Source organism: Mus musculus, chromosome 2 (assembly GCF_000001635.26).
Source record: "Mus musculus strain C57BL/6J chromosome 2, GRCm38.p6 C57BL/6J".
Classification (NCBI taxonomy): Eukaryota; Metazoa; Chordata; class Mammalia; order Rodentia; family Muridae; genus Mus; species Mus musculus.
Genome location: NC_000068.7, coordinates 73,197,288 through 73,216,137, shown reverse-complemented (window position 1 = coordinate 73,216,137; position 18,850 = coordinate 73,197,288). Strand labels below are relative to the sequence as shown.

Sequence of the window (18,850 nt, the reverse complement as noted above, 5' to 3'; positions counted from 1 at the left end):
CCCCTCACCTGTGACTCATGAAGGATCCACCTAGTTTTGCCCAGTGAAACAGAAGATGTCAGCTAGAGGCTTCTGAGACACACTGCCTGTTTTTCCTAGGGGTCCACTAGATGACATGTTTCCTCCTCTTCTACTCCTGACATTTTAGTAGTGTCTAGAGCTGCAGTTGGCTTTTGGTTGTTAGCTAGGGGATGAGAGCAGAGGAAGGCACAGCTACATAATAAAGCCATGATATGTGTGTGTGTGTGTGTGTGGGGGGGGATCAGAGTAATTGAAAATAGCGTTATTTTTTAATGTCTCAGACCTCTGTGCTGTTCATGTGCGTTAGCTCGATGGCGGTTACAAGCTGTGTACTGCTTATCCCTGGGGTCTATTTTACACATACAATGATGACAAGGATACTAGGCTGAGTGTGTAGTGCATTAGTAACTGTAGAAAGTAAGGACTTACGTGACTGCTTTGACAGTAACAATCTTTAACCAATAGCAAAACTAAAGACAAAGACCCTGTCTTTAAAATGTATCAAAAGAGCTCTAAGGCTTTCCTAAGATCACTCTCACGGGGTGACAGAAAAACCTTAATGCAATTTTATTACAAACAGTGGCTCAGCTGCTGCTTGTCAGTCACACCATTCAAAAAGTTTCTGACAGAAAGTGAAGAGTTCTAGATCTGTGAGATGGCTCAGTATGGAGAGGTGCTTGCTGCTAAGCCTTACGAATCTGAGTTTCATTCTCAGAACCTGCAAAGTACGAGAGAACTGACTCCAAGCTGTTCTTTGACCTCACCAGAACTGTTGTATACAAGAGCGAATCCACACAAGCACACATACAATAGGCAATAAACATAATTAAAAAAAAAAACTCAGATTTTTGCAGAGAGATCAGGGTTTGACATGTGTCTTCTGTCACTAGTTTAGTTGTGAAACTTTACCTGATACTTTTCTGATACTATTCTGTCATCTGCAAATTGGGGATTAGCAACCAATTCACACTCTTTTCTTTTATTTGCAACTGGTATGTTTGAAAAAAAATTATAATTTCTGGACATTCACTGTAACAAATACTTGAAAGTCATTGGAGAAAACCTAATAAACACCTTTTTGTCCCAGTGGAGCTCATAGTGTAGTTAGAAGGTGACTTTATACATATTATTTGATTTAATCCTACCAATAGCCTTATGAGATGGATCGCAGTAGTCTCATTTTAGAACCAGGAAGAAATCATGTTTCCTTCTCATAGTTCTTAACCTCGCAGAGGAAAGGGATGTATGTGCGGCGACGAGGAAGAAGATGGTGACTCTTTAAATGTTTTATGCACTTCTGTGGCTGTTAAGTGCGTCTTGGATCCGAAATTTTCCTTGGTCCATTTTTCCCTTGAAGAAAGTTTAATGGCTTCTCATCGTTAACCCATCTGAAAGAAGTTACTGGAAAGGGGAGAAGGGCGGCTCCGTGCAGGTAGCAAAGGCTGATCTGGGCACGATCAGTCAGGGACAAGATAGATCCCAGACGAAGCAGGAGCCCGGAACCGGAGCAGTGGAGCTGAAAGAAACCTGGAGGCTCGGTGGAAGCCCACGTGTAGAGAGACGCAGAAACCCGGTGCTGCTGAGCGCCCTCCTCCTCGTAGGCCCCGCCCATCCGGGCCCGGGCATCCGGGCCAATGGGCGTGACCCTGTGGGGGCGTGGCCTGCGCACAGGTGCCGCCCCGGCCCGCCCGTTCCGTCGCCTCTGCCGTCGTGCGTGCGGCTCGGCGGAGGGCCGGGCTTGCGCTCTCTCCGCCTTCTTCCCCACCTCCGGCTGCCGGCGACACCGGTCTTTGCAGTCCGGGACCCCGTGCGATCGTTAGCCCGGTGCACGGTGAGTCCCCGAAGGAGCCCGTGGGCTCCCGGGCCAGTGGTTCCGAGGCTGGCGCTAGGCCGGAGACCGGCCGCCGGGACGGGCTGAGGGCAGCGGACAGCTTGGGGCATGTGGATGAATGAGGCGCCCTCGGACTAGGCCGCGCGGCCACGAGATTGGCTCTCGCCGCAGTCTGGGGGAAAGTCTTGCCTCAGGGCGGGACGCCAATGCCGGGTCAGGAGGGGAAGGGTGGTGTGCGGAGGTCCTGCTTGGCTGGACTGCGGGGGCACCCCTTGTAGGTCACCCCTTGTAGGCTCCAGGACTGGACGGGCTCTCCCCATGCAGCTGTTCATTGGAGGCCCGGAACAGGTGTCAGGATCCCCAAAATGGGAGATCCTTGGCCTCCCGGTCTGGGATTACAGGTTGGAGTATCACTTCTGGAGCAGGCGGAGTGGGGAGAAGGAGGGAGGAGCAGCGTGGCTCTAGGAGGTCCAACCAGCCAGAAGGCAGGGACAGTTTTAGTTTCCAGGTTCTAAGACGCGCAAGGTTGCAGTTCCTCGTAGGTTCCTGTTGCAGTGTTAAAAGTGAGATCAATTTTGCACAGTGGACCTTGGAGCCAGGACAAGAAAAGACAGAAAGTTTGGACTTGTCAATCAAAAGGTATTTGAAATAGGGCTGTATATAGCCTACTGGTAGAGCGCTTGCTTTTAGCATACATGAAAGCTCTAGGTTGGATCTTGAAAAGGAACGACAAGGTGAGTGCCTTCAAAGTATCCAGTGTAGAGTGTGGGTTTCAAAAACTGTTTAATAAGGACTGACGGTAAGCTTACCTACAGTGTCAAAGGCAAAAAGGTCTGGCTTCGAAGGACCTCCAGGCCTAGTAGTGACCATCAGTGTGGTGAACGCTGAGTTGTGGAGAGAGGCGGGTTCCAAGCGGTGGAGGAATGATTGGCGAGAGGTGACATGGTTGCTGGTGTTTCTGTAATGGGCTTCCTTAGACTTGTGTCTCTTCTCCTTCCAAATGCTTTCCTTCAAATACTATGACAGGTTAAGAAGGCGGTTGTCGGCAGCCAGCACGGAGGATTGGAACTAAGTTTTAAGTTTATCTTTGATTCCCGCTGCTGCAGTGTTTCTGGGACTACTCAGAAGTGATACATGTACACATTTTAGAATCAGATCTGTTTACAGAGACCCTCCCCTCAAAAAAAGTATGGGTTTTGCTCATATTTTAGTTGTGGATTGGTACAGACAGTAGGTTTTCTTGTCTACTACCCAGTAATATATTCTGTATACAGACATGTGTTTTGTTTATAGGGGAGTCTTAAAAGTTCATTTTGATATTTTAGATGCCCCCGAAAAAGGGAGGAGATGGAATTAAACCGCCTCCAATTATTGGAAGATTTGGAACCTCACTGAAAATTGGTATCGTTGGATTGCCAAATGTTGGGTAAGTAAAAATTGGGACTTTTCTTATTTTGATTTTGTAAACTTTGTGTCCTGTTATAGAAATAGAAACTCACAAGATTTTATTGGAGAAAGAAGTAACTGCTTTGAATATACTGTTAGAAGGTAGGTAAAAGGCTCCTGTTTCTGCAGATTTAAAAGCCAAAACGGAATCCACAGAACAAGCTGGCAAGCCAGTCTAGCCACAGTGGTGAGCTCCGAGTTCAGCAGCAGACCCTGCTTTATATGTAAGGTGGTGTGCAGCTGAGGAAAACACTTCACCCCAGCATTGGGCTGCCATGAGCACACACGCATGCACCCGTGTCTGCACACATCTGAACAGGCACATGGATGCCACGCATGTGTGCACACAAAAGGTGTTTAAACTTGGGAATTCTGAAAACAAAGTACTGTATTTTATCATGTCTTTAAAGTTAACCATACCTACCATATAGTTGCACAGAAGACAATGATAGAAGATATTATGTGGGGTTAATCTTACAACTGTGTAACTTAAATGTTCAGTGTCGGTTCCTTCCTTCCTTTTTGTTTGTTTGTTTGTTTGTTTGTTTTTTGGTTTTTCAAGACAGGGTTTCTCTGTATAGCCCTGGCTGTCCTGGAACTCACTCACCAGGCTGGCCTTGAAGTCAGAAATCCACCTGCCTCTCCCTCCCAAGTGCTGGGATTAAAGGTGTGCGCCAACACGCCTGGTTCTTTTCATTTTTTAAAAACTATCTTAGCCAGGCATGGCACTTCACATCTTTATCCTAGCACTTTGGGGGCTAATGCAAGAGCAGTCCTGTGAGATTGAGGCTAGCTTGGGCTACAGAAAAACCTCTTCTCAGAACCAAGAATCAGTCAATCAATCAATCAATCAATCAATCAGTCAATCTCTCTCTCTCTTTCTCAGTGATTAAGGTAATAGACACAGCATGGGTTTATGACGCTCACTGGGGCATTTTGGGATGTACTTTTAGATGTGTACATCAGGGGTATATAAAACGCTGTGGTGGTCTGTGTGCCTGCTGGAGCTCCTGTTACAAAGTCCTCAGCGACTGCAGCACGGTGTGCTCAAGCTTCCCAGGTCTGGGATTCTTGAAGTATAAAACATGAGCAAGTGTGATTGTCCAAATTTCAGCCTCTTCTAGAGTGGGTTACAGTTTGAAGGGGTTTCCTTCTGTGCTAGAGTCTACTTGTAGAGTAATAATAAGGAGTGGAAATATAAATATAGCAAAACAAATAATCAAGCCAAGTATTGTAGGGTACTGCCAGTAAGTTGGGAGCAAAGAACTGATCATAATGTTTGCAGGGAGTTTTTCTGCCCTAGTAGAAGGATTTTAGATATTAGCATTCGTATCTTTGGAATCAGTGTATTCACACCATTTCTACTTCAAATGGGACTAATTGAAAAGGGCTATCTAAAATCTTAAGTGTTATTTTAATGTAAGTCTTTTGGGGGTTACAGAATAGAATATAGTGATTAGTAGTTTCAGCTTCAAAATAGTCCTCCTCGTCAGTTTTATTGAGGTATGTATGTTAAACACAATAAAATTGAAAAATATTTTGAATTACATTTTTATATGCCTTGGTTTTTGTTTTTGTTTTTGTTGCTGTCATTGTTTTGTCTGCATTCATGTCTGTATGAGGGTGTCAGGTCCCGGGCAGTTGTGAGCCGTCATGTGGGTGCTGGGGACTGAACCCCAATTCTCTAGGAAAGCAGCCAGTGCTCTCAACCACTGAACTATTTCTCCAGCCCCTTGACTTACATTTTATTTACTGTGTTTGTGGGTGATGACACAGATGTTGGAGATTAGAGGACACTTGTGGAAGGCAGCTCTCCCATCCTGTGGGCTTAGGTTAGGGATTGAATGCAGCCATCAGGCTTGGTGGGTGCTATCTTTACCTGCTCAGCCGTCCTGCTGGCTTGAATTCTCTCATTTTTGATAAGGAGGTCCTGAAGATTTAATTCAGGGCTTATGTGAAAATTCATTTATTTTAATGCAGTAGTTTACTCAACTTTGGCAATTGTGTTTGGTTGTAAAATTCATTTTTTATAGAATGATCTTTCTTTAAACTGTATCAGGTAGAGTTGACTGTATGAAACACAGATCTTTTAAACAAGAAAAAAGAGGCTTACTGTAAGAATTGAAGGAGCGGACAGCTAGACATCAGAAGGCTAAGAGCTCAGGTGAGGCAGGCGTGGATCAGTCAGTCCACGTGGAACTCAGCTACACCAGCTCTTGACCTGCCTGATTCTTAGCTGGGATACTTATTCTGTTGCACAGATTCCTGGGCAAGAAAGGCCAATTAGATCTGTCTAGCTTTGAATGGGTTTACAAGAAGTAGATTGGAGGTTGGGGTAGTTTTCTTAAGGATAGTCCACTGGTTGCAATAAGGGCAGTCAATTTAGAAATTGTTCTAGTTAGAGTTGCTGCTGTTCTGATGAACACCCACAACCAAAAGCAACTTGTGGAGGAAAGGGTTAACTTGGGTTATGTATTCTGAATCGCAGTCCACTGAAAGAAGCCAGTGTGAACACAAACTAGATGGGAACCTGGAGGCGGGAGCTGATGCAGGGACCATGCAGGGGTGCTGCTTACTGGCCTGCTTCAGATGGCTTTGCTCAGCTTGCTTTTTTGTAGAACCAAGGACCACCTACCCAGGCATGTGAGCTGGGCCCACCCCTGTCAAACACTAATTAAGAAAATACTGTGCAGTCTTGCTTACAGTTATAGAGGCAGTTTTTCAATTGAAGTCCCTTCCTCTCAGGTGGCTCCAGCTTGTGTCAAGTTGGCATAAAACTAACCAGGCAGAAACCATCTGAAGAACCTTGTAATATTAGAGAGTTAAGTAAACTTGCTTTTTTAGTATGTATCTGCTAATTACTAGAAACTAAATGGTCATATTCATAGCTAAGCTATTTTTTTGTATTTTTGTTTGTTTTTTGAGGCGGGGTCTCAGTGTGTAGCTCTGGCTGTTCTGGAATTCACTCTGTAGACCAGGCTAGCCTCAAACCCACAGAGATTTCCTGCCTCTACCTCTTGAATGCTGGGATTAAAGGCATGTGTTATTATCTGATGTCATGTGTCATTTGTGACAGTCTTGTTCTGTAGCCCATGCTGATGTAGAATTTACTAGGTAGCCCAAGCTGACCTTGAGTTCCCAGGGATCTTACTGCCTGAGCCTACCGAATGCTAGGACTACAGGAGTAAATCCCTTTGCCCAGAAAGCTAATCTGTCCTTACTGAACAGTACTATATGCAAGTCTCTGTTCTGAGTGTTATACATTGAATTAGCTGTTTAGTATCCCCGGTTAGACTTTCAGTCCAAAAAGGAAGTGATTGTGTTGTTCCTGTTTATTGACATATTTCTAGTGCCTAGACTGGTGTTAATAAATAGTGAAAACCCAATAATTATTTATGTAAGGTAGTAATTCTTTGTGAATAGGATAATCTTTCCTCTTTGATAACTGTATGTAGGCTTAGTGACAAAGAAACATGTTTAATGCAGAAAAGAGAGTATCATGATAAGAGTATGGCAACTTGGTTTCTACTTCTGTTTCTTACCTCAGTGGTCCTTTGTAAATTGCCTTTAGTTAGACCAGTGTGTTATTGTTAATGTAAGGTTTAGAAGCTCTTGGGGGAAACTACTTAGAGTTTTAGACTTGTATCAAGGATCGATCTTCTTGTGTAGCATTAGACTGAGTTATGGAGGTTAGAATATTCCATATAACCTTGGTTTGTTTGTTTTGCACACAATAAAATAAAAGTGCATTTTGTAGTCAAAAATGGGTTCTTTAGTCATAGTGGACCTTTATATGATAGTCTTAGGGAACCCAGATTCTTCTCAGCTTATAGCTCAGCAGTCCGTAGAATTGTGACCTTTTCCTATGGCCTCGGTTGCTATGAATTCCCGACAGTTGGTTACCCAAAGTGTCAAATAGTCTAGCAGCATTTTCCTTTAAACTGCAGCATTTAGTTGCAAGGAAGGTTAGAACGAACACATACACACACGCACACACACACACAGGCCAGAAGTTAATGTAGGGAGAGTGTCTGCCTTAGTTGATTTCTACCTTTTTTCTTTAAATTTGAAAATACATTTTTTTCATACGATATATCCTGATCCTGGTTTCTCCTTCCTTATCTCCTCCTATCTTCTCCCAACCTCCTCCACCCATCCAACTCCATGCCTTCTCTCTCTCTCTCTTTAGAGGTCCAACAGGCAAAACAAACAAGCCAGAATAAAACAAAACAAAAAAAAGTCAAAGAAAACACTTTGTGTTCATATACATGAATACATACTGAGACACATACACACACACACACACACACACATACACAGGCACACCATAAAAACACAAAATTGGAAACCATATATTAGCAAGAGACCCTAAGGTAAAAAAAAAAAAAATGACCACATAAATACTATGAGACAAAATTCTCCAAAAATACCATTGAGTCTGTTTTGTGTTCGCTTCCCTTAACTGTGTAGGGGAACTAGCTAGGAGGGCTGTTCCCACCTCTCCTGCACTGGGATTACAGCCAAGGGGACACCCCACTCTTCACATGGGTTCAGGAGATCTAAACTCAGGTCCGCTGCTTGTATGGCAAGGACTTTACCAAGTGAAGCTTTGGCCCAGCCTCTCACCTGTTTTCAGAATAAAGAAAGATGTAAAAACAAAAGGAGAAAATTACTTTTAGGCCATTTTCTTTTTTGTCCTGGTCTTGTGTCCAGAAGACTGCCCCCTTCTTTGAAATTCAAGAATGGTATTAAGAGACTAGTGATCTGACCTCTAGGTATCATCATTGTTCCTGCGAGTGTTACTGAATTTAGGTTCCTTTACAGAATAGGTAGGGGAGATATAGATATATATACACACACATACATTGGCAGTCACTTGTCTTTTGTATTTTTCTGCTGGATAGATGCTTTTAACAATTAATATCTAAATTCAAAGAAGTAGGGCTGATGAGGTAACCCAGCAGGTAAATGCGCCTGAAGTCAGACCCAGGACCCACACGGTGGGAGGCATTGTCCCTAACCTCCACATGTGCAGGCTTTCCATAGTTATGGAAAGAAAAGTTTGAAGAGTCTGCTGCTTTATCTGTGCGAGAGTGTGTGGTATAAATGGTTAATTCAGTATGCTGTGGAAACTTGCATTAGTGTTCATATTTTCTCTTACCTACTGAAATTTTCATAAAGATTTTAGTTAAAACCTATTCAATTAGATTTTTTTTTGATGTACTAAGATGTTTTTTCCAAATTGAAATTTGTATGTCTTAAGTAGAGGCCTACACATTGTCTAGTTATTGTCTTCTGTTTGTGGTTTTGTTCTAAGATAGTGTTTTCTTTCTAGCATACGCAGGCCTTAAAATCACTGTGTAGCTCAGGCTAGTTTGTAAATCCCCCTGAGTTGTAGATTACAGGCATATGTCACTAGACAGTGTTTCTTCAAGTCTCATTATTACTGACAGAGTCCTTTGTACAAACCGATTTTTTGTTTAGGTTATCTATTTTTATGTGTGTGTGTGAGTGTATGTGTGTGTGCAGTACAAATATACCTGCGCTCACTGTGCTCATTGAGGACAGAGAAAGGAGCCCCTGGTACTGGAGTTACACATAGTTGGATGCCACGAGCCAACGTGTGAGTACTGGGAATCAAACCCAGGTCTTCTGCAACAGCAACAGGTGCCATTAACTCCTAAGCCAGTTCTCCAGCCCTTCATGCTCATTCTTGTTTGAACTTGCTATAATTTTGAGTCTTTCTCTTGTTTTAAGCCTTAATAATAACCTTATGGGATTTAAATGTATATGCATGTATAAAAACCTATGGGTTTTTAACACATCAATCTTAGGCTAAAACTAAATTCTTTGCTTCTAAAAGGCATTGGTTGAATAGATTTAAATAGATCAAAAATGTCTTAAGTTGCCACTGAAGTCCATAGTACTGATCTTAAGTTACTTTCTAGTTCCTCCTCATTTCCCTCCCTTCCTCATTCCCTCCTTTCTCTCCCCGCCCCCCTTTCTTCTGTTTTGTGCATACAAAGATATTGGAAGACACTTATTTTTTAGGCTTTCTCAAGTCTGCAGCAGTAATCTTCAGACATCTGTCTTCTACTTCTGTATTTCCTATTTTGTGCCTGTAGAATTACTGGGGTTTCTAAATTTGAAACCTATGTAAGATGAGATGGTCTATAGAAATGGGGAATTGTCTTTCAAGTTGAGTGTGAATGTGTTACTAATAGTTTCTTCTGGTGTATGTTTTGGTATATGGCTTAAATGATAAAGTTTACATTTTTTTCTTTTTGTGATGCTGAGAATTGAATTCAGAGTCTTGTCATGGTACATGCCACTGAGCAATATCAGAGTCTCTCGTAGCATCTTTAATATGTGGACAATGAGAATATATTTTTGAGGTTTATATATAGTATATGAATATTAACATTATTTGACTTGTTAAAAAAATGGGTTAGCTATTTTGATTGGCTTGATGGGCCTTTGCCTGCTCAGCCATTTCAATTGCTCCAGAATAGCTTTTCCTTTCTCTCTTTTTCTCTTTTAATCTTGATTATGTTGTATTACCAAGGTTGGTTTCTAACTCCTGGGCATCAGCTATCCTCCTGCCTCAGCTTCCTGAAATAGTTGAGACAGCAGACATACATTTATTTTGATAGGGCTACACGACTATTAATAGCTTCTTCCTGTTTTGTGGGAAAAGTTGAGGTTCCGGGTTATTTTTTGTTGTTTCTTGTTTGTTTGAGACAGCAAACAAACTCAAGATCCTCCTGCCTTAACCTGGAAGGTGTTAGCAGGCTGATAGGCTGTACTCAGCTCATCTTACATTTTGTTTGTTTATTTGTTTGTTTGTTTTTAGGTGCCAGATCTGAAACTGGCTTTTTTTCTGAGAAGTCTTGACCATTTTTAATAGGCATGACATTTAAAGGCCATAATGCAAATTCTCTTAGAAAGTATCTGCTCTCTGTGTTTTTATATTAATATTTTAAATTATGTTCTTTTATACGCTTAAAAATTAAAATATGTATTATTGTACATATATGTATATGGTATGTGTGTGGGAGTGTGTGCATGCCCTGGTGAGTGAGTAGATGTCAGAGAACAACTTTATGGAGTAAGTTCTTGACATCCATCTTAACAAATGGTGCCAGAATTAGTCAGGTTGCCAGGGTTCTGTGGCAGGCCACTCTACTTGTTGAGCCTTCTCCCTGGCTCAAGCCTTACCATCTTTTTTGGATGTAAATGGATTATATATTTATAAATATACATACCTTTTTAAATTAAGTAGTATGACATCTGTCTTTATAAGACTGATCTTAAAGGACACTTCTATAAAAGAGGCCAGTGTTTTTTTTCTCTGATTCATTTTATTCCTAGAGCTTTGAAGTTGTTCCTAGCACTGTGTCTCATGAGGCCTGGGCCCTGGAACTCTGAGTAGGGGTGACAAGGGAATGAAGAAAGGACAGGAACAATAAAGAAGCAACACATGTGGATAGGAGAAGCTGGGGTCAAGTGGGGCGTGTGTTTTGATGGAGTCACACCTACTACTTCAGAAACCTGGAACCTCAGCACAGGGGCAGGGGTCTCAGGCTGTAAGCATTCAGGAAGAGGAAGCTATAGTGGCTAGTTTTTGTACACAGTGGTCCTTCTGCACTTGGACCCCCAAGGAAAGCTTTCCCATCCTACAGAGCCTGGCCCATGTAGGGACAGGCTTGTCGGTTTACCTGTGGGTTCAAGCCTTGATCTTACTGTGGCTTTGTGGGTGTCAACAATACACATTCATTCAGGGTATCTTCTGCTAGGTTGTTATAGGTTGCCACTATAAATCCTTCAGAAGTCACCACTAATTTGTAGTTGTTTAGCTGAACATGAATCTAGCCCCATATCTCTAAAACTTGACTTTATACCATGTATCTGAACATATTTAAAACATGGGCTTGAATACCAGTAGATCTCATAATAGGCCTGACAGTGCCCACCTTTACCCTCTGTAATGCAATACAGCAAGGCATTTGAAAGCCACTGATTTGACTAGTGGTGTTGCTAGCAGCAGTAATTTGTGTCTATTTTGGCACACGTTTCTACTTGACTCTGAAATGTTTAGTCTGAATGTGATGTAAGCTCGGTATTTAAAGACTGATAGGTAGGTATCGTTCAGTATCTTGTTGTTAAAACACACTTCTTACTAGTAGCACCAAGATGAGCTTCGATTGTTACTTTCTTTTCATCCTGTTTATATAGGGCTCTCAGAATTAAATAAAAAAAGACTGGTTCCTTGATTTAAAAGTTCAATCTGATGTGCTGTGGTTGAGATGGTTTTTCCCTGATGAATATAAGATAATTAGACCTCATTTGAAGAGACAGTTTCACTTTAACATTTGTGGGGGAAGGGTAGGGAGAATCATCATCTTAATTCACATAGTAACGCAACGATTATACTTTTTGAGTATTGTTTTATGAAATTTAGTCCATATGCAAACATTTGTACATAATCACGTCTAGCCAGAGTTTGTAAGTGCTGGCTTTATAATCACTGACTGATCCTTAGCCACTTCCTCAGTTCTAAAAAACATTGTAGAGCAGTGATTCTCACTTTAAATTTCTTGTGCCCTCTCTTTAAAGCAAGGGAAAGGTACTGTGGTGAGGTCTCTACAGTAGTCCAAAGCAAACCAGCAAAATCCTTAAAAGCCCCATTTTGTTTCAGACTTTACTCCACTTTGTAAAAACTCTGCATGACTGGTGTTCTATGGGTTGGCATCTTCTGCGTACATATCATGATATGTATCAGATAATTGAAAAATTATCCACATGAATGCACCTTTACCTCGATTTAAATCATATAGCAAAAAAAGTCTTATATTTACTTTTATAATTCATATTTGAGGATTACCAGTAATCCTCAAATTAGAAGTTAGTGTGAGCTCTGACCTATTTCTTCAGAGACAAATAGTATCCGCTCCTCAATTTGTAATGCTTTGGGAACAGTCGTGCTAGCTTTCAGTATGTCACATTAGGGAAGTCATGTTAGATATGGGTGAAATGATACTGGCATTATGATAATAGTACATTGTGGAAGAATATGTTTTGTGACAGTATATGGAACTCCAGATATCTTCTATTTCAAAGGTTCTTTGAGAACATTCTTTTCAATTCCCAAATAGACTAAAATAGGGAATATAACCAATAAAATTAAATTATCAAATCTCATATTTTATGTTAGTAAAAATGTTTCTTCTGCTTTCCCAGATTTGTTCTTATAAATACTGCACTCTGAATTTAGCCTCAGGTGTGTGTGTGTGTGTGTGTGTGTGTGTGTAGTTTTTTGTTTTTTTTTAAGCAATTTAAGAATTGACTGAAAGTGCTTTCCTTTATTTTAGGAAGTCTACCTTCTTCAATGTATTAACCAATAGTCAGGCTTCAGCAGAAAACTTCCCATTCTGCACTATTGATCCTAATGAGAGCAGAGTGCCTGTGCCAGATGAGAGGTTCGACTTTCTTTGCCAGTACCATAAACCAGCAAGGTAAGGAATATATTACACAATTACTTATTTGCTCATAGATGGGGAAATATGTATATTTGATATGTTCAGAATCAAGTTTCTTCCAAACTTAGTGTAGCATTACTTTGGATGATTATAAAAGCAACGTACAATAGAAAAGGAAGAAGGAAGGATCTTCTTTGTCAATGCAGTTATTTTTTTCTGAGATTGTGAAGTAGGGGGAGAAGTTAGCTTATGTTATATGATTTCATCATGTAATATTGTAAGGACACACATGCATTATACATAGGAAGAGGTGTGTAAAGAAAATCTCTAATTTATTGGCAGTAATTTCTGGGTAGTGGAATTTTTTAGATGAGTTTTGTTTCTTTTGGTTTTTTATTTAACACAAGGTTTGCCTATGTAGCCCAGGCTGGCCTTGAACCTGTACTCTTCTTGCCTTAGCCTGGAATTTATAACTGTTGAAGGTGATTTTTACTAATCAGTTATTCCTTGGTGTCCATGAATGGGAAATTGGTTCTTAGACTCTAGAGACCTAAAGTGCTGTAATTATTTCATACTTATAGCCTTTGCACCATCTCCTATATATTTCATGTCCTCTCTAGTTTACTTATACAGGTAATTTAACTGTTATATAAATAGGTACAATTTATTGTTTAGGGAATAATGATAAGAAATCAACTTGCATACTCATTATAGTTGTGGTTTCTTTCTTGTGGATACTTTTTGATCTGTGCTTGGTCTAATGTGAACTTGTATAATGCTGATTTTGTTTGGTTTTGGTTTTGAGACAGGGTCTCACTATACAGCCTTGGCTGGCCTAGAACTCACTGTGTAGATAGACCAGGTTGGCCTCACATTTACAGAGGTCAGCTTGGCTCTGCCTTCTGAGTGCTAGGATTAAATGTGTGTACCACTACACCTGGTTCTAACTGTATTCTTAGTTCTACTATTGTGTTTTCATACAATTTGACCTTGTAACTTCAGAAGATAGGCTTCTGTTCAATTTCTTTATTTCCACAGGGCCATTGATCAATTTTTTTTTTTTTTTTTGTAAAGGAAAACAAGGATTTTTTTATTTTTTTATTTATTTATTTTTTTTTTTTGGTTTTTCGAGACAGGGTTTCTCTGTATAGCTCTGGCTGTCCTGGACCTCACTTTGTAGACCAGGCTGGCCTCGAACTCAGAAATCCGCCTGCCTCTGCCTCCCGAGTGCTGGGATTAAAGGCGTGCGCCACCACGCCCGGCATAAGGATTTTTTAAAAAAAATTTTTTTTTATTTTAGGAATTCATACCTTTAATACCTAAATTTTCAACAGATTTGAAATTCAGAAGATTTATTATATCTCCATATCTTTGAAATTTTCAGCAGTGTCACATAGCCATATAGTCTAGTGGTGAGACAAGGGTCTATACTAGGAGGGAATACAGTGGGGCAAGATGGCAGCATGGCGGCTGCTGGGCCTACAAGGACTGCCTGTTGTCAGAAGCACAGCCTTACAATAGCCAGAGACAAATGAGGTCTGCAAATTAGATGGTAATCTGATGGAGTCAAGAGGAGGACTATAAAGAGGGATTCAGCACACACTGGGATGTATTGAGGATCACAGGAGCCAGGAGTCTCAGTGTCAGAGGAGAGAGGGGCAAATACGATAAGGAGAGAGGCAGCTTCAACTGTACAGTGCTGGGCAGGGTTAGAGAGAGCTGGTGTCCTGTGTATATGCTCAGAAATAAATAGAGGAACTTATTCATACTCTAGCAAAAGCACATATCCCATGCTTCTGTGTACACAGTCAGCATACAGTAGAGAAGAGTATACCTCTTGATGTAGATATTCCTGTTTTGTCACAGTATAGGGAGAAGAGATAGCTTTCACTTCTCATCATGTTATCTGCTTTTTTGTCCCCATGTCCTATAATGCATTATGTTATTTTCTCCTTCATAAGGTTTCCTTTTTTTCTAATTAAAGATAAAAGGCATACTTAAAAAATGATTTCCTAGATTAACAATACAAATCAAAACTATCATTTTTGTTACCTTTTTAGTACTGTGTCTTATATGGTTTATTATATGGTTTATTATTGCTACTGAGAATTTAGTTTTCTAACTTTTCCCTAACTCTTCATTCACTATTGTATTGACTCATAAAACATTTTTATTCACTATTTTGAACTGCTGATAAATACCAGGTTTCTGTTTTTAACCTTAGCTTCTGCTGAATCCTAAGTACATCTTGATTTTGGTACTTGATATGTGCATGTGCCAATGGAATTTTTAGCGATATTATTGATGGGAGTTTCAATTTCAGAAATAAAATAGTTTCCTCCCTCATTTCCCTAGGTAAGACATTCTTATTGTGGGCCATGGAAATGGCCAGTGGGTAAGATGCTTGCCATGCAAGCGTGAACACCCAAGTTCAGTCTCCTGAACCTACATTAAAAAAAAGCTGGACACAGCTGGGCAGTGGTGATGCACACCTTTGATCCCAGCACCCAGGAGGCAGAGGCATGTGGATCTCTGAGTTCGAGGACATTCTGGTCTACAGAGCAAGTTCCAGGACAGGCAGAGTTGCACAGAGAAACCCTGTCTCAAAAAAACAAAACAAAGCAAAAGCTGGGCACTACAGGGTGCAATTGTAATCCCAGCAGTCGGTGGCAGAGACGGGGATTTCTGGGTCTTGCTGGTCACTAGCCTAGCCTAGTAGGCAAGCCCCAGATCATATAAAAGAAAACCCTGTCTCAAGAAACAAGGTGGATTGGCTGGAGAGATGGCTTAGCGGTTAAGAGTGCTGACTGCTCTTTTGAAGGTCCTGAATTCAAATTCCAGCAACCACATGGTGGCTCACAACCATCTGTAATGAGATCTGATGCCCTCTTCTTGGGTGTCTGAAGTGTACTTACATTTAATAAATAAATCTTAAAAAAAGAAAGAAGGAACGAAGGAAAGGTGGATGATAGCTGAAGAATAATACCGAAATATGACCTCTGGCTTTCAGGGGTTACATACACATGTGGACACTCACACACACACATGCATACTCATGTTCACAAATGTACAAAAAAGGAAGGGTCACAGGAGATGGCTCAGTGAGTAAAGTTAGTCACTCAGGTGTAAGGACTGGAGTTGGATCTCTAGTACTCATGCAAACAGCACATTGAAGGCAGAGACTGGGAATCCCTCAAGGAAGCTGGCCATGTCTATGAGTTCTGTGTTTTTGGTTTTGTTTTGTTTTTTGATTTTTGTTTGTTTTTTGAGTGACCTTTCTGAATGAGTAAGGTACACAGTGATAGACAATGATTGAGGAAGACTGCCTATGTAAACTTTGAGCTACTACATGCATTTGAAGGCACCTGTGGGTGCTCCTGTGTGTGTGTAGCACACGCGCGCGCGCGCACACACACACACACACACACACACACACACACACACACACACACACACATAATCTAGAGGACCAGTGAGATGACTCAGTAGGTAAAGGAGGCTGCCATGAGGCCTAACCTAAATTCCATCCCCAGGACCCACATAGTGGGGGGAGAGGACTGACTTCTGCAGTTTGTTCTCTGACCTCCAGAGTGAGCTGTGACACATGCACACCCCCACCGTACCCCCACACAAGTAATAATGTAGTAAGTAAAAGAAGACACAGCTTAAAGAAAGTTTTTTTTTATATGGGGGGCTATTAATTTGTTGTTATTATTATGTACGTTCCAAACTTTGTTTCAAGAAGCAAATAGTTAATCTATGTGAAATGTTTGGAGAATTCAGTTAATTGATAAGCAGGTTCTTTATAATAAAATTATCTTTTGTATTTCAGCAAGATTCCTGCTTTCCTAAATGTAGTGGATATTGCTGGCCTTGTAAAAGGAGCTCACAATGGGCAGGGCTTGGGGAATGCCTTTTTATCTCATATTAGTGCCTGTGATGGGATTTTTCATCTAACACGTAAGTACAGCAGTTTATTAAGATAATATTTTTTTCTATATTGCACAAATAGAAGTGAGTGGTTTATAGAAGATAGCTTTGTTTTGCAAATTGAATCATAAATTCGTTTACTGTTTCTAACTTAATATCCCTGTCATTTCTCCATAAGGTTCCTGAATAGCAAGTGCATGATACAGTCTGGTTGAAGGTTATCCCTTGTTCTGAATTAGAGAACTGAGGTGTGTTTCTGTGTGAACTGACTTGGGGATTATCAAGGCATTTTGACTTTTTAAAAATTGTGCTGGGTTGAGCCCAGAACTGTGCATGCTTGGGTAAGAAGAGCTCTGTACAAGGTTTTCCATAACATTTCAGTTCAATAGTGGCAGGGGCTCTTGCGAGGGGTTTGCTGTTATGCTCTGAGGTTGAGATGTTGAAGATAGCGTCCTAGACACCAGCATAATCCTTGGTACTACACCTTCATTCAGTGTCTGTGCCAGGTCCATGGCACACAAAGTTTGGAGATTTGGGCTAGAGTACAATGCTTTGAGTCTTTAAGTCCTGTTAGGTGTTATGTCATTTACTGTCTTATGTCATTTGTGTTGCTGAATGAAACCTGTAGGATTTAGGCTGAGAGAGGCTCAGAGCTTAAGTGTGCTTCTGTTCTCTCAGAGGACCTGAGATTGGTTCACAGCACTCGTATCGGGTGCCTAAGAACTTCCTGCTGTCTAGCTCTAGAGCATCTGGGGCCTTCATCTGGCGTCCACAGGCACCTTCACACATGTGGCATACACACATATAAACATACACACATCTTAAAAATCTAAAAAAAAAAAAAAAACCAAAAAACCCATGAGATTTAATAATTTTATGGGTTTAGGATTATGGTGTGAGCCTATGTCCTGTGCTGTCACTATGGTGACAGACATAATTTTTGGATGACAGCCACTGCAGCCAGTGAGCTTTAGGTTCAGTGAGAGACCTTATCCAAGAAAGAAGGTAGAGCATGACTGAAGAGGCTGTCTGATGTCAGCTTCCGGCTTTTACACACACTGGCCTTATATAGGCCCCTCACACACATGAACACTTAGCACAAGTGTGCACACATATCAGTATACACACATAAACATTCAGACTGCCTGTTTAGTTTACGTGCAATCATTAAAGGAGGTGCTGGTTTATTAAACACTCGTATTGGGGGTCTGGAGAGATGGCTCAGCAGTTCAGGACATGTACTGATCTTCAGAGGACCTCATATGGTTCCTAGAACCCACATCAGGTTGCTTACAGCCACCTGCAACTCTAGTTCCAGGTGATCTGACACCTCTGATCTCATACACAGATACGTGCATATATGCACATAATTAAAAATAGGGTAAATCTTAAAAACACACACAAAACCAAAACCAAATCAAAATAATTCTTATTAGGGATGGGTATATAGCTTGGTGGTAGGGAATTTGCCTAGAATGTCCCAAAACTATGTTTTGTCCCCAGCAATGCCCTACCCCCAAAGAAAAGTGTCTGGTATTTATAAAAAACACTTGAAATTCTTATTCCAAAGAATTATTTAGTAGATTAAACTGCTTTTGAAAATAAAATAAGTGTCTCTTATGCTTAGTGTATATTACTTTTGTGGAAGATTTTATTGTTGGGAACATCTGTTTGTACCAGCTTGTTTATTTTTAAATCTTTTGAAGCTAATTATCCAAAATGCCTTTTTAGGTTAGTCATTTACATGAACTGAAGCAGCTTTTTAAAGTAAAATAAATTGCCAAATCCTTCATTTACTTTGAAGCAGAAATACAAGTGATTCAGAGTAGTTTTTGAAGTAGTTCCGTAAGATAACTGTTTAGGGGCTTAGTGAGGCCTGCTCCAGCTCCAAGAAAGGTCGGTTAAACATACCATGAAAAGGAAATGATGATGAAGTTCGTGTTAGTTACATTTGAGGATAAAATAGTTTGAATGAACAGTGTGTATGTAAGAGAGAGAGAGAGAGAGAGAGATAGATCTCAAGGGATCTGATTGATCCTAGGCCAGTGCATGCTAGTCCTACCGCTGGCCTGTACCCTGATCCTCTCAGCTTAAGTATGTGTTTTAGAATCAAACTGATTGTTACTATTGGCTCCCACTAATA

At 40.8% G+C, this 18,850-nt stretch overlaps 1 protein-coding gene across 2 annotated transcripts in view; it reads left to right on the top strand.

Annotated features, from left to right (window-relative positions):
- The first annotated feature begins 1,690 nt into the window (after positions 1-1,690).
- Positions 1,691-18,850, top strand: part of Ola1 (Obg-like ATPase 1) — a 121,647-nt gene continuing 104,487 nt past the window's right edge. For both annotated transcript variants that reach the window (NM_025942.2, NM_030091.1), the window contains exons 1-4: positions 1,691-1,852; positions 3,178-3,278; positions 12,670-12,813; positions 16,610-16,737. In NM_025942.2, coding sequence (NP_080218.1) covers positions 3,178-3,278; positions 12,670-12,813; positions 16,610-16,737 — 373 coding nt within the window. In that variant the 5' untranslated portion in view covers positions 1,691-1,852. The remainder of the gene's footprint in view (positions 1,853-3,177; positions 3,279-12,669; positions 12,814-16,609; positions 16,738-18,850) is intronic.